Raw genomic sequence first — 22,985 nt, forward strand, 5'->3', positions numbered from 1 at the left:
TATAAAAATGAATTAACTGTCTAAAGCAGTGGTCAGAAAACTAGCCCACTAGCCAAATCTCGCCTGCCAACCTGTTTTCACATGGCTCACAAGCTAAGAATGTTTTTTACACTTCTAAATGGATGAAAATAAAGAAAAGAATAATATTTTGTGACATATAAAAATTATATGAAACTCTAATCACAGTGTGGTAAAGTTTTATTGGAACACAGCCATGCTCATTCATTTATGTATTGTCTATGGCTGCTTTTACACTACAACAGCAGAGCTGAGTAGTTGTAACAGAGACCATATGATCCACAAAGCTTAAAATATTTACTATCTGGCCCTTCACAGAAAAAGTTTTCTGACTCCTGGTCCAAAACAGAAATAATAACAATGTATTATGGAGTTTATAACATGAAAAGATCAATGTATAGCACAAAGGTCAGGAAGGAAGAATTAGAAGTATAGTGTTGTAACATTCTTATACAATAAATGAGGTGATATAATATAGTTTGAAAACACTGATAAATTAAAAATGTTTCTTATAAATGTTAAGGCAATCTCTAAATTTAAAAAAGAGCTATAAATAATAAACCAACAGTGAAGACAGAATACAAAAAATATAAAAAATGAAAATCAAAAACATATAAAAAATACAAAAAAAAAAAAATCCAGGAGGCAGAAAAAAAAAAAAAGAAAGGAACAAAGAAAAACATGGAACATATACAAAACAACTAGCAGGAAGGGAGATTTAAACTCAACCATAACAATGAGTACATTAAACATTAATAGTCTAAACATACCAATTAAAAGACAGAGATCATCAAATTGGATAAAAAAATAAGAACCAACTATATGTGGTCTAAAAGAAACCAACCTTTAAACTGAAGACTGAGAAAGATTAAAGTAAAAGGATGGAAACAATCCACCACCAAATGTAATCAAAAGAAAGCTAGAGTAGACTTAGCTAGTATCAGACATAGTAGACTTCAGAACAAGGAATATTACCAAGGATAAAGAGGAACATTACAAAATGCAAAAACAGTTCACCAAGAAGACACAGAAGAAATAAAGTTTGTTTGCCTGTCCTTCTCTTAATTACATTCTTATGAAGATACTAATTGCATTGATAATTTTTTTAAATCATGTATGGCATTGGAACACACTGTATGAATATTTTCTATAAGAGATTTTCTGACCCGGTTGTATTTTTCTTAGTTAAACATTAGGTAATATATCAGTTTGTATTACCTAAGCAAATAAATAGTAATATAAATGAAACCAAAAAAACAAAAACATGCCCTGAGATATTCTGGATGGTGGAGAATAACCAACCAGAGCTAAAATGTTGGAGATAATCCTCATGTAAACATTTAAGAGTTTATGTTAAGAATAAATAGAAAGACTACGACACGAGAAATGAAAGAGAGTGTGACTATAAATATATAACTACCAATATTCTGTCCTATTAACTTGTATATTCAAAGATATTAGTAATGCTTCCTAGTCAAATCATATTGAAAATGTTTTCAATATTACTAACATTTCATAACAAGTAGTTAATTTAGTTTATCTAGTCTTTCACTCCTCTTCTTTCCATTTCAAAATACTTTCTCCATACCTACCTTTTATAAGTAAACTTTTACATAAAATGATATATAACCATCTTATCCAAAATAACCCCAGAATTCAATTTTACCAGCATTAATTTTCCTTGAGTTTAACGAGTGTGTTTGTGTGCACACGCACATACAGGTCAACTTTAGTTAACACTTTTTACCATTTAGAATTTAGATTTAGATTTAGAATCTAAATTTTAGATGTTTAATAAAATATATCAGTAATATGATTTACTGTATTAGTGATTCCCATTAAACAAAAAGCCAGTACTTAAAAGTTGCAGAGTACTGTGTCATGAATGATCCCTACATACGTGTTTAGGTGTGTGCTTATATATGTGTGGGTACATTTATAGACACATGTGGAAAGGTCCAGGTGGAGGGATGTTAACTCTGGTTAGTTGAGAGAGTGTAATAGGAATAGTGAGTGGGTGGAATAGGGAAAATCAGTCATTGCTTTCATAAGTTACAACACAAAATCCTTACTGATTCTATTAAGTATTGATATCAGCTAGAAAGATCTGAAATATGTTTAAATTAATAACCAGACAGTACACATGATTAAGAAAAACAGACCAGGTATATTAATATCACTTTTGACGCTAGAAATATCAGAAAGTTCATATTTTCTCAGTGTCTATGCTATTGAAAGAAGAATGAGTCTTTGAAAATCTTTAATATTATGTATAAATGCAAATATGTCTATACTTGCAAGCATATTAAGTAACATTTTAAAAGAAGAAATTTCTCCAACCTCAATTCCCAATGTATTGTGTATATTTGGTGATGTTAAGATATTTACGAATACTACAGAAAGAAGTATTTAAAAAAAAAGATGTTAGATGAGTTAAGGCCATATCTCATTCTAACAACAGCCATGTCTTTCATTTCCCATTTTTCTTTCCTCTTCTGAAAGCCTTACCTTGTATATACTAACAAAAGAGCCCAGAAAAGCTCCAAGCTGGAAGTTTTCTTTATTGTAGAAGAGAGAAAGTAGCCGGGATGGCTGTGTAAACAGATGCCTAAATGCAGAGGGAATTCGGAGGCAGCACTGGATCAAGTATCCCACGCTAAACATTCTGATGAAACCCTAGAGAAAATTGGGAGGAAATTCTGATTTATAACGAAATTTTGAAGTTTGATAGATATGAATTTTACTGTCTCAGAATCAAAACAGGACTCAAAAAAAAAAAATTAATACAAGTATACATCACAGCCATTTTCAAAATGAAGTCTTAAAACCTCAAACAATTTTAAAACAATTACCTTAAAAATAAGGGTGACATCTTGCCGTGAATATACTTTCTTTGATTTTATAAAGACTTAAAAAGTTTCACAAGCACTGGCCAAGCTCGTCTATGCACCAAACTTCCATTTCTTGACATTTTGTTGACAATAACCAGTTGTTTACAATTCCTAAACCACAACTGAGTTTTAGGAACAAAAGCACTGAAATTCCAAAAAATAGTTAAAATCAAATGCTTTTGGAAATTTTAACAAAAAACTCCTCAATCATTAGTATAAGTAAGAATTCTTTTGACAGAAAAATAATTTTATTATTTGTTTAGACCTTTGGTGTCAACTTTTTAAAGAATCAGGTTAAAAGAATTTCCCAGGAAAAAAAATAATTATATCTAGGTTTTTATTTCTGTGCTCAATTGTGTCAGGCTAAAATATCTCTAGGGAACGGTAGCTTTAAGGTACACCAATCAGGGGCCGGCCCCGTGGCTTAGCGGTTAAGTGCGTGCACTCCGCTGCTGGCGGCCCGGGGTTCGGATCCTGGGCGCGCACCGACGCATCGCTTCTCTGGCCATGCTGAGGCCGCGTCCCACATACAGCAACTAGAAGGCTGTGCAACTATGACATACAACTATTTACTGGGGCTTTGGGGGAAAACAATTAAAAAAATAAATAAATAAGGTACACCAATCAAAACTTGAAAAACAAATTCGTTACAAATCCATAGTTGCTGCCACATTTCACCATATTACCTACAACTATTTAGAGTGCAAGAGGCAATGGAGAGGGTGACTATCGTTGGTCCATTTCATTTCAGTATTTGGGGAAATGAAGTTTAGATGTCACTTAATACTGAGACACTGAAAAATTCCAATTAGCACAAAACAAAATGTTATCAAAAAGAATAGTACTTTATACATGATTCAACCAATACATTGTAACACTGGTCCCCCATCCTTCTTCTCTCTCATCCCCACTGGGATGGGAAAATGTCTACATTCCTAGCACTGCTTGCCTGCTAAGTTCCAAAGGTCAGGTTAGATTCTTCCAGATAGCAGCCTTCTTTTTTAGAAATAAACTGAATTACTATGAAGAAATATTCCGCAACTTACCTGAAACTACCTAATAGTTTGTTAAATTTAAATTGTCCAAACAATTAGTATGAATTACCATCCATTTACTTAACTGAAACTGCCTAGTATTTGTTTAATGCATGAAATGTTCACATTTTTATCTTGCCACTGAAACCTTATAACATTAATCTAAGGATTCAAGGATCACACTCATGTTCAATCTTTTCATGCTATTTTCAAGAGATCCATTCATCCCTCCTCCATTCTCCCTTTCACGTATTCAGGAAATATTCACGGAATGTCTCTTATGTGTCAACCATTACACTAGACGCTAGGATTAGAGTGGTTGAGAGGACACAAAGTTCTTGCCTACATGGAACTTCCATGCTCATTAGAGGAAGAAAAAATAAATAAACAAATAAACATAAAATAATTATAGATTTCAATAAGTGTTGTGAAGGAAATAATCAGGGTACTAGGAGACAAATTAACAGGGTAACCTACATTAGAATGAATGGTAAGGGAAGGCTACTGAGGATGTGACATTTAAATAGACACAAAAGAGAAGGAGCTAGCATGAGAAAAACATTTCAGATAGCTTGGACAGAAGCACAAAGCCAAAAAAGAGATCGGCAGGCATGAGGAACTATGAAAAAGTTAGTGTGAATGGAGTAGAGTGAGTTGAGGGAAATGTAATTCATACGAATATCTACTCAGGGATACGGTTTAACATGTGGAATAATGAGGGGCATTGTCAAAATATTTTACTACATTCGTGATGTAAATATTCTTCACCTGCAGGTCTCCAAATAATTTTACACTCATGGACATAATATTACAATTTAGACATAAATTACCAACTTTATAGTACTGGTACACATTTGAAAGAATGACTAGATTTTTTTCATTGCTCAGTAATTCTAACTTTCTCATATAATTTTTTTTTAATATCACCTCCCCCTCCCCAAAATTTCTCAAATACCTCTGATTTAATCAGAATATTTCTTTTAGTTCCCCTCCTGAAATTTCCCCTTGAACTAGAATTATGTCCAGTTGGAGGGAATAATAACTCTCCGGGAGCTGGCAGACTCTGAGGCTGCCAGCAATGTTGCCTTTTTTTTTTTTTTTGCCACTTTAAAAGTGGGGCAGGAAATCAGATTTGGAAGGAATGTATCAGAAACCACTGCACAACTGAAAAAACACTCTACTGCTTTTACCCCTGGTCATATCTTCGGGGACTCTAAGGGCAAGTGTTGGCTTGGGCAAATGCCACCATCAACACTAGGCCATAGGTGTTCACATTGATAAGCACTAATGTGATACAGTCCCTCCCTTCTAGAGTGACCGTCAGGAGGCTGTCTTTTGGGGTGCCATACAACTCCGCTCTTCTCATCATCAAGTGAGTGGGGATCAGATGTTGTAAGAAAGAACATAAACTTTTTAAAGCATCAGAATTGTTAGAGCACCATCTAAAACTAAAGAATTTGTAGCAGGTGGCACCACCTGTGCCAGACTAACTGCAATGAAAATAACTTCCTTCTCAGAGTTGGTGGTGATGGGGGATGGGGCAATGGCAGGCGTGGGTGGGGGACGGGGTGGGAGAGCCGCACTAGTACACTAACACATTAGGGAGTGGGGAATTTATGCCAGTGGGCAGAGCTAACTTTCTTAATGTAGAGCAACTGTGGGCATGCTCCAGTTACCTCCATGCCTTAAAAAATGTAACAGCTTTACAAGTCCAAAACCAAATGCCTCTGTACCAGATTGTACACAGCGCATGTGTGTGACTCCTGATCCACCAGCACACAGCACAGTTCAGGGGCCTTGTTCCAGGAGGTATTCTAATGAGCATATATGACAAAGTACAAATTTTAATGACTTTATTTTTCCTTCTTTTTTGTTGTTGTTTCACTTGCTCTTCTACTTCATAAGTTTTACACTAATTTTTAAATAAGCTAATTTTAAAATTATTTGACTAAGGATCTGGTAAGTGAACACGAAAAGCTAAATCGTTACCTATTTCTCACAAATTTCTTATTCTTCAAGTCAAATGCAAAGAATAACAGCAATTATTGCCAACTTTTCCATTTACTTTGAAATTATGTTATAATAAATAAGTTATTTCTATACATATTCTCCATGATTAATAAAGTAGATACTTTTTACATACATACTTTAATGCAATAAGAGATGCAGTTATCTTCATAGTGTTTGCAACATCTATGCCTTGGTCCATGCTTACATCTAAAATTAAAACAAAAAAACTATAATTAAAATGTGTGTGTTTGTGTACATATGTGTGTGCAGATCTGCTTAAAATTCTATAACCAAAAAAGGAGAAAACATTACTTACTCATTTCTAAATGTGTGCATCTTTTGATTTCTTAGGACATACAGAAGCAAAGATAAGAGATTTTTTTTTTCTTTGCTGCTCACCATTTGACACATATAAAATATGCAAACATGGAACAGAAAAACCATATTGGTAAATATTTGTGACTAAATATGAAAAATATGTATGTATTATCTCTATACTCTGCCAAATCTTTTGGAAGCTTTAAATCACTTATTGTAAAGCATAACGGTCATAAATCATCCATGAAGTCAGTACTGGAGCAAAAATCACAGTGAGAATGTGCTCAGGTTACAGGAATTTTTACTTAATTATATTTGAGAGAAAACATCTGGAAAAGAAACATGATATAGTATTAGAATTTGAAATTCAGTTTTTAAAACAAATATAGAAATAGATCGTGTGGGAATTCAAAAGTAGGTTATTTGTGATTTAGCTGGAAACTACTTATTCTTCTAGTGTTTAATAAATATTTCTGCTGGGAGGACTACTGTTCAAGACACACTTATTTTAATTATTTGGTATGTTGACTCCAGGACTAATTACTCACTCTAGGTGTAAAAAAGTAAAATCTAACATGGGTTTAGTTCTCCCCTTTCTCTTTGAAGAGTCCATGTTCCAAAATAAGTACTCTTTGTAACTCTTTCAGACTGCAGTCAATTAATTATCTTAATGGTTGGAATACATTACCTTTTTCCTGTTTATAATAATAACTTGTAGAGTGATATTCTGGCTCCACATCTAATTCCATCTGCAAATTGATTAGCAAGACCTTTTCCGAAACCCAATTCTGCCCTGCAGCTGGAGTAGAGGCAGCCTTTCCTAGTCAAGGGTGACAGCAACAGTTCACACTGACCACAGGCCTTAGGTCATTAGAGTGATATGACATATCTGGTCATATGAAGGTGCTGACTGATTAAAGCTGGGGGCCTGAAAAGAGGGGAATCAGAGAAGGACTGCCTTATGCAAACCATCAGTCTTCATACTTCTAAGTGTCCTCTTCAAAGACATTTCTCAACCACCGCTACCAGAACCACACAGAAATTGTTAAACTCTCTTTGTTAGTGAAGTTTACTTCTGATATCAACTATACTGTCATTGAATCTTTCCTTAGTCTTTCACTATAATGGCTTCCCAAGTACTGGACTGCCCATCTCCTATATTATCTGCTTTGCTTTTGTATTATCCTGCATCTGCTTTCACACCAATGGGCTCACTGAGGCTGCTCTGACAAGTTCTGCCACGACCTGACTAGTTCTGATATCCAAGGCATCATTCACCCACATAATACATTCTCTGCATCCCCCTATGATTCTTGTTTACATGATTTCCATTAACAGGGATCCCCTCTCCCTTTTCTCCACTAAGGTAACTCATAACTACTTTGAACTTGCTTAAATAAGTTCACTACCACAATTATCCCTGCCATCTACTATTCCTTTCTTTCCTTTTACCTTCTGTATGCGGTGTATGCTAAAATGATGACAGTCTTTAAATTCAGAGAAAATTTTGAGCACCTACTCTCTGCTCATGTATGTAAGGCAACTCATATGTTATTTCATTTAGTGCACACAACACTCCTCAATAGAGATTATTAACCCCAGTTAACTGATGAGGACTTGGAGATACAGAGTGGTTACATCACTTACCCATAGTCACAAAGCTGCCAGGGGCGAATGAAGAGTCAAACCTAGGTCTTCTGATTTCCTAAAGGGCCTCAGCTTTCCAAAACTGATCCCTTAACTTTCTATATTGTCAACTCACTCCATACCCTCTAAAATATCACTACCAACATTATTTTTATTGGCTGATGTTCTAATTTTAAACGATTAAATTTCATTTCCTAAATTTCTATACTTGAAATACAAATGAAGATTTGTATGAAATACAGACTTTCTTGTATAATATACAAATAAAGATTTATTATTTTATTTCCAAAGCCCCCAAAATTTCCACTCTTGCAAAATATCCTTTACTTAAGGTTTGCTCCTTATTATTCCTGTATCTTCTTGAATCTCTCTCAGAACTCTTCTTTCTCCTTTCCATACTTGGCACATTCAATTAGCACATGTTAATCTGTTTCCTGAAAGCTCCCCAGTCTAGCCTACTGCAACTCTGCCTAGTTTGAAATAGAAAAGTATTTCAATTTCATGTAAGTCTATTTTAAAGGCATATGATGGTCTACAGTCCTGCCAGAAATAATAAATAACATTCACTTGCCGTCATGTGCCTTTTATAAAACTCTATGCACAGTCTCTGGTAAAAAATTATCATTACCTGAAAAGCAAACAAAAATATCTTGGCATGGCAGAAATATCATATAAAACAATGACAAAGTGTGTTAAAATATCAAGACAAAGAACTCACATTGAATCCACAAGTTTCCTGACTACAGCAATTATATTCATTCTTCTTGGTTTTTCCTCATGTTTCTCTGTCTTTTGTTCCACTTTTGCATATGCTGCCTCTGGAGAATAAGAATGTGTGGGAATTTCTTCCTTCCCTACAATGAACCTAAAGAAAAGAGCACAATGTAAGGCATTTTTCGCCCTTAAAAAAAAAAAAAATGAGAAAATAAACCAATTTTGTTTATTTACAAATATATTTTGTAGAGTACCTTATCATTTGAAATAATATTTTTCACAATTTATACAAAATGTAATCATCCTTTAAAAAAATAGGCTTCTAAAATCCGAATGCTCAGAAAATGTTAATAGTCATTCGTTTGACAATGAAGGTATTTTAAAATCAAATTAACCAAGTAAAATACAGCATAGCACTCTTATGAAGCACCCTTTTAACTTAGGTCACCACTTTTCAAAGTATTACAAACCTTAAAGTCTTTTCAAACAAAGAAGCAGATGAACTATCTAACTTGGATCTGCTAATTAATGATAAAAATTCTATTTTTTCTCTAAAATCTGCTAATAGTCACAATCAAATGTGTTTCTCATTTTTTACTCTAAATTTTTATCTAATGTCACTGAGTCATAGAACAGCTGCAGTACAGCAGAAGGTCATCCCTATACATAGGGTAATAGAGGTAACTAAAGAATGAGTATTGGAAAATGGTCAAGATTCCATGTACCCTCACCTTATTTCATTAGAAAAACTTAAATTCAATGCTATTCCAATCTACTTATTTCTCCTCAGAAAAACCTAATATCCAGGAGAAGACACTATTCCTATCTCATCAAAACTGGACTACACTTTTCCAAAGACAATGCAAAGAAAATGTTACCCCTGTTAGATACCACTCATCAGTATCCTTTATCAGAGTTTTCATTTCTGCTGTTTGCACCTTCACTGTAAGAGTCATTTCTCTTATAAGGAAGAACTAAGCTTTCTTAAGGGAACTCTACCTGCTGAACTTTCAGAAAATATCATAAAATATAGATAAAATAGGGGATCAATAATACTACACTAAAATTCTGGAACATAGGACCTAAGATAAACAATTAGAAAATTTAATTAACTCATAAAAGAGAGAAGGAAAAAGCTGTTACATCAACAAGTGCAACCCACCCCATTCGGACAAACTTGGTAAGATATCCAGCTTATCAAATCATAAGGGGTGTGCAACGAGACTGTCTGTCACCAGCTAGCAGCTGTGCATTCTTGATAACTGTTAGTCTAAAAGAATTTGGTTTTTAATAGTGGGTGTGCATGGAGCGTTTAAGATCCATACTACTCCTCTTTATAAACAAGACAAAACCATGCTAGAACAGATACAATAATATCTTCCACACCTTTCAGAACAGTGTTGCTATTTTGGCCAGGACTGATCATCTCAGATTAGAGACCACTTCCTTGGAGAAGCTGCCCCTGCCCCAAATTGGAGTGGGTTAGCAATCCTTCCTTTGTGCTCTCATAGCCCACTGAACTCCCAGTACAGGAAGCACCTTTTTAGTAGTTTCCATCCCCCACTAAACTGTGAGGTCTGTGAGACTATGTATCTCTTCTTCACTATTATATCCCAGTGATTAGCACAGTGTCTGGCACACAGTAAATATTTAGTTAATACATATTGAATGAATGAACATAGTAATAACTAGCATTTACTACATGACAGGCATAGTACTTTTATAAATATTAAATCATTTAATCCTCATAGCAACACGATGAAGTAGGTACCATAATTTCCATGAGAGTTAGCATGAGAAAGCTTCTTGTCCATAGCCAAGAACATCAGTAATTATTTGAACCCAGAAGTGTCTGACCCTAAAGCCTGGGTTCTTAATCATCAAGCTCTGTCACTTTTGTGTTTTTTTGTGTGTGTGTGTGTGAGGAGATCAGCCCTGAGCTAACATCCGCCAATCCTCCTGTTTTTTTGCTGAGGAAGAGGGCCCTGGGCTAACATCGGTGCCTATCTTCCTCCACTTTATATGGGACGCCGCCACAGCATGGCTTACCAAGCAGTGCGTCGGTGCGCGGCCGGGATCTGAACCAGCGAACCCCGGGCCGCCGCAGCGGAGCACGCGCACTTAACCGCTTGCGCCACCGGGCCAGCCCCTCACTTTTGTGTTTTAAACCATGATGGGGCAGGGCTAGCATACCTTCAGACACCTGGACTGGCTCTTCTCCCATGGTTCTGTCCTTGACTCTTTCTATGTATTCCATAACTTCTAATATTATCTATGTAGAACTAGCAAGAATTAATAACATTTTTTCCAGAATATTTTCCTATAATATAGAGAAAATTTTAAGTGTAAACAGTCCAAATCAGCACTTTATTATAAGTGGATTTGAAGAAGAGACACAAAAATATCTGACACATTTTGAGTTTTTGCAAAGATTCTGAGAGTCCAAGGAGAGATGCAGGAACAAAGGCAAAGTTTTCTCTTTGGGAGAACCAACGTCTGGTTTTGTTACCAACTTTCAGTTTAACACAGAATCCTTTAGAGCCAATGCAACAACAACAACAAAAAGTTATTTGCTAATAAGTGTCATGATCTTTTAATGAAAAATATAATATGAAGAAATTACTGCTGTGTATTATGGCTTAGTTACTGCTACCACAGAGTTTCCAAAGATATTCTCAATCACACAAGAGACTGAATTTGTTCCCTCTCAAACCAGATTCCTTGCACGCCATTTGACTTTTGTTAATAGCATCTCTTTCCAGGCACTTAGGTGTTCAATATTTGGCTGTTGTTAAGGAGTGGATACGAAGAAAAAGAAGGAAAACAGCTGTCACTAGGTATTCATTGCTTCCATTACTAGTCTCAACTTTGTCTCTCTTTTCCTTCTGATTTTCTCTCTTTTTCCACGTCCCAAATACTGTGGCCAGATGATCTTTCTAAAACACTGTTAACTACCTTGCACAAAAACCTTTAGCGGCTCCCAACTGCCCATCTTATCAAATCCAAGTTTGTCTTATTTTTTTTTCTAGGTCATCTATAATCTGGCTATACTCTACCTATCATAAAAAATATCCTTATATTCCCTAATATAAACTTTTTATACCAATTAAGTTGATTTTCCCTTCTGACCTCACATTTTATGTTTACAATTTCAAGCTTCTTCTACCATTATTCACTTCCACTCATATGCTCTCCCTCTTCCCTTACAGTTACCTAAAGCTATCCTTCAAGTACAGATTAGGGCTTATCACTCATAAGAACAATAACAACAATAATAGCCAAGATTTCTTGAGCACTGTGTGCCAGGCACAGTCCTAAACACTTTTCATGCATTAACTCATTTGATTCTCAAAATAATCCTATGAGACAATCATATAAAAGCTTCTCCTGGTATTGAAGCCCACCCCAATTTTTCCCTCCTATATTTGCAGTAAATACCACACTATTAATCTTCACTAAGCATCTACTCTAGGTACTTTGGAGAATAAAATAGGCAACATTCATGACATAAACTAGAAGAGCACTGGGTTTGGAGCAAGTATTTATAGTCACTGTGTGATACTAAATTAAATTAGCCAAACATCCTAAGCCTCGGTTTCTTCATTATGTCACGTGGGCATAAAAATACCCATATCTCACAGAATTGTTGCAAAAATTTAATTTTCTAATCTATGTGAAAATGCTCGGTGAACTATAAAATACCCGCTAATGCTAACCAACATTTCTGCAGTATCCACCAGTACCAATTACTGTGGTAAGAGACAGGCTACGAGGTGAAAAGAAGACTCTAGTGAAGTTTATAATCCACAATGTGTTTGAGAATGCATGAGGCCTGCCCTAAAGAAGCCCGTAATCTGGTACCACACAATTAAGTACTTAATTTTTCAGTAGTTGTTCATGTGTAGCTTTGTGTCTCCAAGCTCCTTGAAAAGAGAGTTCTTGTAATTCCTTTCTAACATCCCATGGGATAAGGCACACAATAGGCCCCAAAAGTAGTTGTTGATCGACTGATTTTCAGGGGGAAAAAAATCTATTAAATTATTTTTTTAATGAAACATCCACAAAGTTACTTTTGTGACTTCTAAAATTACTTGCAGCTTAAAAACTGAGTCAATAAATATTTATTATAATTACATATAGTGATATCACTTTTTTTAAAAAAGTTAACTTGCAAATTTTCTCTTAACATAAAGGTAAATAAAATATGCTACTTACCTAAGGGCAGAGAATATAAATCCTTTCAAACCATCTTTGCACCTAAAACAAAAACTTACAATGATAACATGTTTTGAGATATAAAGTAGTATATTAAATAGCTATTAAAATTTTTTGTGAAAATGATTATTTCTTAAAAGGGGAAACTCTTTCAGAACAATTATCTGAGCAGTACAAATGGTCAAACAAGCAAACAAACAATGAGGCAACCATCTTACACAAAATGATTGATAATGCTTTCCTATGTTATATTAACATAATTTAAGGCTCAACTCTCAGATCTGCAGGTTGAAGAGAGAGTTAAGCAAATCTTCTAAGGACTCCATGTGGACTTAAAATGAAGGCTGGGAATGAAGTATTCTTCATTCTACCCAATCCCTGGGGGAGCAATTTGTTGTAAAGAAAAAGGCCACATACACCTGCTGGGTATTATGTATAGGTCAATTCAAGGTCCTGACTTCTCTCTACTTATTAATTCAGTGAATGCAGAGCAATGTGGAGTCAGCAGGCACAAAAAGGCTTCAAGTTTAGTTCACCCGTTTTAACTTCTGAGTGAGCCCAATCAGAATTGGGTAAAATAGCATGGGGAACAGGGCAGGAGTGGGGGGAGAGCACAGAGAGAGAATTCCAGATAATATATTGAGTGCTTACTATTGCTGGCCATTGTTTTGAGCCCTTTATATGTGTTGTCTCATTTAATTATGTCACAACTCTATGAATAGGTGTTTCTCTAGTCCATAGATGTGCAGAGGCCCACAAAATGCAGCAACTTCCCAGAGGTCACAAAATAAATAGTAATCAGAATTGAGGGGAAAAAAAAAGTTCATCTGACTTAAAAGTCATGGTTTCCTCTTATATCTCCTCCTGAAACTGTATTTCTTTTAATTGGGCAACACTCAAACTACATGGCAATTAAGAAAAAAAAAGATTCTTAGATCTGCAAAAGATATTTAAACAAGATTTTTAAATGGGGACATTACTATACTGGTCTTAACAGCCTGCTTTATAGGTATGATCAAATTACTAAAGAATCTTTGGGTATCTAGTATCAAAATCCCTTGGAGAAATTATAAAGATTGGTGATACAATGATGCTCTAATGTATGTTAATATTAGACACTGGATATTCTTGGATAGAAAGTACAGCCTCAAATCTAATTGGGCAGTTCTTTCTCATGCTTTTTATATGAAGGTCACAAAGGAAATGTACAAAAATATAAGAAATCTATCAACAATTTTAAATATATACATTTTTATTGGCAGACAAAGAATGTCAGAAAAAAATTTAATCCACGTACACAGAGATGTTTTAAAACACTTAAAAATTCATTTCAATTAAGCAACATGATTCAATTAACACATGTGGTCGTGGTAACAGTGAGAAATGTAACCACAGAATTTAGCTAACATACTACATAATCATCCACCTCACACAGAATGAGGGTAAAGGCAAAAGGATTCATATGTTAAGCTAAAAATGTGCATGGGAAAATTATAGCATTTAAATTCTTAAACTCATCTTTCTCCATCTGAAGAAAGTGTTTCTCAGTAATTTAAAACCTGTAATTGGGTAATTTCTAGATAGATGGGGTAGTGAGGGGACAGGCTAGGAGTCTATTGACTGGAAAACAGAAAGGAGCTGATTGATTAAAAGATTATATACAACTGGGAACAAATTTTGGCTTTGGTATGTTATTGTGAAAAGATAGCCATTTATCTTTGTGCAATGCTGAATAGATAAAGGATTCTGACAACTTGGTCTAGTCGGGATTGCACATTTGTGACCTTAAACAATGAATCTAATTGCAGACCAAACATCAAAAAGTAGCTTTCAAATATAAAAGGGCAAATACAAATGAATTTGCAATTTCATTATGATGGAAGTTTGGTTCTTTCAGGAGAACCCTGTGGGAAGCACTTCATATTGATAAAGTCTTAGCGTGGATTCAAAGGGGGCTATTCTTCTTTCCATTCATGTGTATAAGGTCTGTTAATGTAATTGAGGGTCAGATGTCTATGTCGAAAGAACAAAAAAGTAATTATTCCCATAAAAAGAATCTCTAAAATAGTAATATTGCCCCGCATTCGGACACCAAGAGTATTATCTGAGCCTTAACCTAACCAAGAAACACTATTGTAATCAGTGTTAAATGTAAAAAGGATGATATAAAGTTTTAGACAAAGCAGACCCCATGAGAAAGTGCCTCACTATTCCACGGATTCAGTTATTATAATGTAAATCAAATCACATTCTTCACTCATGTATTAAGGCTCACTGATTTATTCAACAAATACTGACTGAGTGCCTACTATGTGTAAGCACTGGTTTAGGTTCTAAGAATGTAACACTGGACGATACAGAATCCCTGCCTTGATACAGGTGACGTTCTAGGTGGGGGAGAGACGATAAAAGTAAATATGCCATGTGGTGATAACTGCTATGGCAAAAAACAAAGCAGGTAAGGGGAGAAACACTGATGGAGTCTGACCTCATTATTTTAAGTAGTATGGTCAGGAAGGCCTCTCTAAGAAGGTGAAATTTGGTAATTTGCTCAGAAACCTTACTGAATTGAGGGAAGACCATTTCGGTTCGAAGGAAGAGCCAGTACCAAGCCTGTGACGAGGAGTCTGCACGGCACGTTAAGGAGAACAGCAAGTAGATTGCTGTAGCTGGAGCAGAACAGAACAGGGGAGGGAAGCTGTGCTTGGAAATGAGGGCAGTAACAGCGGTGGAGGGAGGGAGTGGTCTACAATTCTGGCAGGGCCCTTTAGGCACGGTAAAAACTTTGGAAGGTTCTCAGCACAGGACTGATGAGATCTGTCTTAAATTTGAAGATAATCAACTTTGGCTGCTGGTTGGAAAATAGACTACAAGAGGGCAAGGTTAGAAGCGAGGAAGCTAATGAAGAGGGGAAAGATGATTGTGGCTTGACTGGATCTTAGCAGTAGTGAAATTAGTAAACAGCCATTGAGGATTAGGTAGCTAGTAACTACAGTTTTTTTTTCTTTTTTGCAATTACTGATTATAGCTTTTAGCTGTTCACCCGTCCATTAACTGTGCTGCTTAGGCAATACGCTATTTGACTCCCACTACATTCCTACAGATAACATTTTCTTGGCGCCTGGGTCACCATGGTAATGGGTATTTGAGCTGTTTCTCAGGAATTAGGACCCCCTTGTCCAGTTCAGGCCAGTTGAGACTACCAACCCATCAACCAGGCCCTCACAAATGCCTGATAAGTCACCTTTTGACGTCAAGAAGCTAAAAACTCCACACACAGATCATGCTAATGCCGCCATTTTGTGAACGTGGGTCCTACAAAGAGGCAGGAAGTTCGACTATGCTTGCGCAGATCATCAATTACCTCACCTTGCCTCACCTCCAATCATCTATCTCCACACTTCAGACCACCTTGCCCCCTACCCCATAAATATCCGAGTCCCCATTTTGGGGAGGCAGATCTGAGAGTAACTTTCCCGTTTCCTCACTGGGCTACCTTGGGATTAAAACACTCTCTCTGCTGCAATCTCGTTGTCTAGGCAACTGGCTTTCTGGGTGACAGGCAAAAATGAGCCAGGTTCGATAACAGTAGAGGTAAAGAGAAGCGGTAAGATTTTGCATGTATTTCAAAAGCAGAGTTGGTGGGATCTCTTGGTGGTTTGAATGTGGGGTAGAAGAGAAAATGAGAATTTACAAATTATTGAAATATTTTTGGTTTGAGTAAATGGAAGGATAAAATGTCCATTTACTGAAGTGAGGAAGACTACAGGAGGAATAGGTTTGAGAAGAAAATCAGAGTTTTGTTTTGGACATGTTAAGTTTGAGAGGCATGTCAGCTATAAATGGAAATGTTAAGGAAGCAAGCAGCTAGCTATACAGGTTTGGGTTCAAGGAAGAAGTCAGATTTGTTTATAAGTAGTACTTAAATCCAGATACAGTCATCTAAGAAATAAGTGTTGATAGAGAAAATATCCAAGAGTTGAGTATATTTCACTCCTCCATAATTTATAATGTAGAAAATCTCTTCTATAGAAGAAAAACAAAAATTCATTTCTCCTAATAAAATCATTCTCTAATATAAAGTTGCATTTTTATTTTTGAGTGTGCATAAAGATAATACATTTAACTCATGTATACACAGACTTTTCTATTAGTCTATACAAATGACATTAATAACTAGTATATCTCAACCCATAGTTACTGAATCTCTACATTTGCAAGGTTCTGTATTTGCATGATAAAAAACAAAGCCAGTAGAGACAAGGAGGAAAAAGAATTTGGAGCATTATATCAAACAACTTAGCCAACAAACAACCAATTATAGAGGTTCAGGTTGAAATTACATACTACATACAAAAAAGTATAAAGTAATTTAATGTTATTGTTACTAGAATACTACTCTTGGCCAAATGTCACTGGGGTGGAACCCACAAAGACAAAAAACTTTTTTCAATTAGAAGTGTAAATGATAGTAAAGGCAACGATTTTGCCCACAAAGACTCTTTCTCTCATGCTAGGTTTCCTTGAAATTAATTCCTGAGATACTTTTATCTTTATTACAACATTGTACCAGCAGATGTCGCTAGGAAACCATTTTTGGAAGAATTTGTAGCTCTTTGATGTGATTTATCAAACATTTCATTGCACGTTTCCCCTTAAAAACATATTTATAGGCACTGAAAATGCTGCATTGTTTAGTTAAACCGCACTGTTTCCCCAAGTAAATATTGTAATATTAGACTTTTAATGACAGGTGATATTCCTATTCCTATCATGCCATAAAAATCTTTAAGAACACCCTACCATTTGGCACCAACATAAAATTTGGTGATGTGAATGTGCTACTTCATTATACATTCTCTAATAAGCTGAGAACTATTTTGATTCCTAAAATTTTTTTATCTACTCAGTTTTCATTCATTTGGTAAATATAATGGATATGAAAGATGCACTTTATAAGTCTCCTTTAAAATATCGCTTCAAGGCAGTGCATGATGCAGTAGGAAGACTCTTGATATGAATGATACAGATACTAGTCATAACTGCTCTACCAATCTGGAGCAAATCATTTAGCCTCAGGGCTCAATTTCATTGTCTATTACAAAAGAGCCTGGAAGTAAACGACCCCCATAATTGGCTGATTAAATGATGTCTAATTCTGAAATTTTATCATTCTATTTAATGCTAGTGTTATTATCAGAAATCATAATGGAAAATAAAGTGAACTATCTTAAATCATTTATAATGTAAACAAAGAAATGATCTCACCAATGTCAATAAAAAAACAGAAACAAACATACAAACACTGAATTTTTCTTGAGATTACTAGCTGCTACTAATATGATTATATTTGCTTACTGTTTTACAATACTTATTGACATGGAACCTATTCCTGTAAAGGTTCAAAGAGAACCTTTTCTTTTTTTAGTTTATAAGACCAACTATTGGGATATATATTGCTATAGAAAGAGCTGTAAGAAACACTGTTAAGTAAAAGAAACAATTCTATACACATAATCTCAATAATGATAAAATATTACATTATTGCAATGTGAAGCACCAACAATAACATTTTAACATTAATGGTAAGATATAAAATGTTATTTATTATATACACATGGATGTTATAAAAAGTGGTCAAAAGGATATGCCCCAAGCAGTTGTTAGTAGGCTACCTATTGAATAGGATGGGTTAAGAAGCATGCAGGAAGAATATAACTTTTTACTCTCTATATTTATATATCATTTAAAAATTTTTTACACGTATAAATTTATAAATTATTTGTATAGTTTCTTTAATTAAAAATTCAATACTTGAACATTTAGGAACAGATTAAACAGTGTAAAAGTTATTCATCTCTATTTCACCAACCCAACGGCAGAGAATGTAAACCTAGTCAAATTTACTAATTAATACAACTTAAAAGTTTGGCTAGAAGGCACGAAATTACTAACTAAAATAAATGGTTTAGCCTAGAATTTTCTGAAACTATGATCCCAATGAACATGGATAATTAGGTGACTACAATGATAAAAGAAACATTAAGTATCAATTTCAGAGTTCTTTTTCCTTTTTTATTCATTAAATTGGTTAGAAGGATACTCAAATATTGGTTAAATATTACATCACCTACCTTTATTCACTCAACAATCATTTGTTGGGCACCTAATACACAGAAGACACTGTGCTGCCAATCTCTTGAGGAATGCAAAGATATACCATCTATACACCATCTCTGTCTACTAAAAAAAAAAAAGGCGTCTATATAGCTATGTTTGTCAAATAAATGAAAATAATCTTGACTAAAAGTTCTGACACACAATTTCCTGTATCAGTAGTGCTTTTCTAGGAGCTTAATTACTCTATTTGTTCAGCTTCAAATTTCTTTAGTCTACTATTTTACATAGTGAAATGAAATGAAAGGTGAGTGCAGAAGGTCACCTGAGTCCTCAGTTATAATTTATTATCTGAGATTTGATCAACATCGATGGATTGTGATTGATACCTGTTTATCATAAGAACATCAAAAAAAAAGATTGACATGGAATTAATTTCAGACTTTTATTTATTTTTTTAAAAAAATCTTCAGTGTCCTAATTGCATATGTATACTCCAATAGGTTAAATCAATCATTTCAATTTACTCAGAACCTGTGGGGTGCGATTAAAATACATTATATTGCTTATATACACATAAGTTTTTCCTCTTAAGTCTACTATTGTTTAAGTAATAAAATAGACCGAGAGAGTTCCCTTTTGGCCTGCATATGGCATTTAATATGGGAAAACAAAATAACTACTGTTATGTTTCTATTTTAAGAAACTTCACATACAAAAACCTAAAGTTGGAATAGCCATAAATTAAGAAATTTGGGGAAGATTATTTTGTTTGCTTCATGAACACACTGTATATCTTCAAAATAATATTCAATTGGATTCCTTTAAATAGTGAATTCTGCCAGTGCATTAAAAATATTATTTTTGATTCTGGTAAATACTTTATAGTACATTTATTTCATACAGAACGGAACACTGGTGCTTAGCTTTGTTCTCCAGAACCTAAGGAAAGCTGCTGAAGCAGGCAGCAGTTACGGGTAATCAAGCGTGATTGTACGTCCCCAGAGGATTACTGTGCACTTTTTTCTGGTGTGTTCCTAAACATAAATTGGAAACATTTGGATTCAAACTTACAGTAACAACTCCAATAGAATCAGATTTCTCCTTAAACTTGGAGAGGCTGGAACTGTTATTGCTTTAAAATCCAAACTAAGGAAGGTCATGCTCCAAGCTGTCTTCAATTGCTAAGGAACCAAGAATCACCTTCAGACTGTTTCTAAAAGAAATGTTAATTAGGACGAATTTCCCTCTCAAATGAACTGATAATAGCAATACTAGTCAAACTTTAAAATACTTGTAAAAGGAGATTTTAGTTCCTTTGGACCTAAACTGAAAGTCCTGTTTGCAGTTCCTAAGGAAATGGCCTGTTTAGACTTGACAAATTAACTATAGGCAAAAACAAAATTTAAGATCAAAATGGTGTTTTATGTAAATCCAAGGAAAAACTTAGCAAGCTTCTTAAAATCATGGCATTGCTATGGAAAAAAAATTATTTATATTAAACAAAATTATAACCACAATACTGAATCAATCTATTTTTTAAAGACCTCAAGACTGGCAAGTATTTTCATTTTTTCCCCTCCTATATTGGTTGTGAAAAAATTAAAACAAATGTTTTCAATTATATAGAATCTTTGAACCAACATTAATTTATTTTCAAATCCATGTTGGTATCGATGTCATTAAAATAATATGGCAATTGGCTTTCATACCGAACAAAATGAGCAGTTATTTGAAACTATAACATTAGGTTTACTTTTTCATAAAATTATGCTTATTTAATATCAAAGTTCAAATCTAAAATAAATAAAATATGCATCTCTAAGTAATGCAGCAAAAAAAAAAATTTTGGGAAGCTTTTGTAAAACTACTATTTTCTGATTGAGGACTATAGAGTATCCTAACTCTAAAAGAAAAACATTCATTTCAAATACCCTAGTTCACTTCAACGCAAAGGTTATGAACTTAATTTGTGGTATGTATAATAGAAATAGGGCAAGTTAACACATACTGGAATCTTGCTGGCCTATAGATGCTAATAGAAAAATGGAATATCGGAACTAGAGTAATCTGAGAGAATTATATTTTACAGATTAAGAAACCAAGGCCCAGAGAGGTTAAATGATCTGTCCGAAAACATAGTTTGGTCCCAGACATCCTCACACGACAGTAAAATCATTTGATATCCCATTCCACTAACTCTTGGTGGCTGCTGAGGTCTCACTGTGGAGAAGAAATACTACAGAGAACGAGAGAGATCTTGTGCAGTAGAAGAGAAACCACAAATCACCTGAACGAAGGGAGAGAGCAATGCTCTTCTACTGTGCAAAGACTTTACAAAGGACATGAGGGCATGCATAGTTTTAAATAAACCAATTTCCAGTTCCTCACTTCCACATGTCCTCCTACCCACGCACAAGTTGCCTGAGTGTACCTTGGTCAGGACTCCACGCTGGCTTCTCTTATCCACCTCCTCTTCACAATAGCTATTTTTCACATCAGTCTCTCCAGAATTTCCTGGACAATCATAAGGCTTACCCTTCATAAGATATTAATTTGCCATCTTTAGCAACCTACATTCCAAAGCACCTCAATCCCTGACATGAACACAAAAAACAGTACTGAATTGAAGCTTAATTGTGTTTCATATTATACACCAAGTAAGAAATTGGACTTCTGAAAGAAATTCATGAGATCACTTCCCCCTTATCTGTCTCTCAAAAGCAAACTGGATCAGTAGTTACTTGCAGACACATTTCACACTCTCTCACCTCTCTCATTTTGGTCATCCTGGTCCTTCCATATGCAATGCCCTCTTCAACCATCCTCCCTTTTCGAGAGAATTCCTACCAAGTCCATCAGGAACGGCAATTTCTCCCACAATGAGATGTGACTATTTCTTTCTCAAACTCCCTTTGTTCTTTGCTTATTTTTGGTGGCTTTTATTTGACTCTGTCTAATATGATACTAATTTCCACAGTTATCTAATCCACTGTACCAAATTTAGGCTTTCTTATGGCATTTTGTGTGTCCATGTCCCAGAAATCAAAGGAACGGTTTATAGAGTTTACTTCTATAATAATAAGATTGGGAAATATTCTACATTTTGGTGTTATAGAATTTATTGAGTAATTAAAGTATCCAGGAATTAACAGGCTCTAACAGTCAGGAAAGGCAAGGTCAGCAGTTTTTAAAGTGTAATCCTTGCAACAGCATCAGTGTCAGATCGTAACTTGTTAGAAATACAAATTCTTGGTCCCCACCTCAGGTTTACTGAATTTAGAAACTCTAAGAGTGGGATTCAACAATCTGTACAATCTGTGTTTTAACAAAATCTCCACATGATTCCAATGTATGCTAAAGTTTGAGAACCACTGGGCTAGGTTATGTTGCAGTAATAAAATTTTAATGGCTTTTTCAACAACAAAAGTTTATTTCTTTCTCATGCTACATGTCAAACAAGGGTTGGCCATGGCTCAACTACACATCATCTTTATTTCAGACCTTAGGGTGATGGAGAAACATCTATTCAGATCTGCTGATTGCCAGTGCAAAAAGAAAAAAAAAAGAGAATATAGGACACTATGTTCTGACTCAAAGCTTCTGCTCAAAAGTAAACATAAATCATTTCCACTCATATCTCAGTAGCCAAAGAAATCGAAGGCCAGGCATGATGTCAACAGGGCAAGGAAGTATAACGCTTCCCCAGGGAGGGGCAGCAAAGGTTTTGGAACAATAACATAGTCTACCATACAGGCCAAGCATATTATTGTTGAAGATCAATTGTATTTGTTTATTATATTTAAGGAAATTCAAAGTGCAGTTCCCTTTTTCCTCCCAGATCTTACCACCATTTAGTCTTTTTCACAATAACTTCAATATTTCACTTTAAGTATGATTATCTTAAAATCCTCCTGGTACTAGTTTCAGAAATAGGCTTGTCTACAACATATTAATTAGTATTTTACACATATGCATAATCATATATATGTGTGTATGTATTCTGAGCTCCATTTTTTCT

The 22,985-nt window shown here is 34.8% G+C and overlaps 1 protein-coding gene across 4 annotated transcripts in view; it reads right to left on the reverse strand.

The window, feature by feature from the left end:
• TMEM135 (transmembrane protein 135) overlaps positions 1-22,985 on the reverse strand; it is a 232,122-nt gene that overhangs the window by 11,819 nt on the left and 197,318 nt on the right. For 2 of the 4 annotated variants that reach the window (XM_058545449.1, XM_058545445.1), the window contains 4 exons: positions 12,848-12,901; positions 8,637-8,783; positions 6,091-6,160; positions 2,527-2,694 (listed from right to left, as the gene is read on the reverse strand). In XM_058545449.1, coding sequence (XP_058401432.1) covers positions 2,527-2,694; positions 6,091-6,160; positions 8,637-8,783; positions 12,848-12,901 — 439 coding nt within the window. The remainder of the gene's footprint in view (positions 1-2,526; positions 2,695-6,090; positions 6,161-8,636; positions 8,784-12,847; positions 12,902-22,985) is intronic. The other 2 variants (XM_058545446.1, XM_058545447.1) reach the window with 2 other exon arrangements.

Source organism: Diceros bicornis, chromosome 7 (genome assembly GCF_020826845.1).
Source record: "Diceros bicornis minor isolate mBicDic1 chromosome 7, mDicBic1.mat.cur, whole genome shotgun sequence".
Taxonomy (NCBI): Eukaryota; Metazoa; Chordata; class Mammalia; order Perissodactyla; family Rhinocerotidae; genus Diceros; species Diceros bicornis.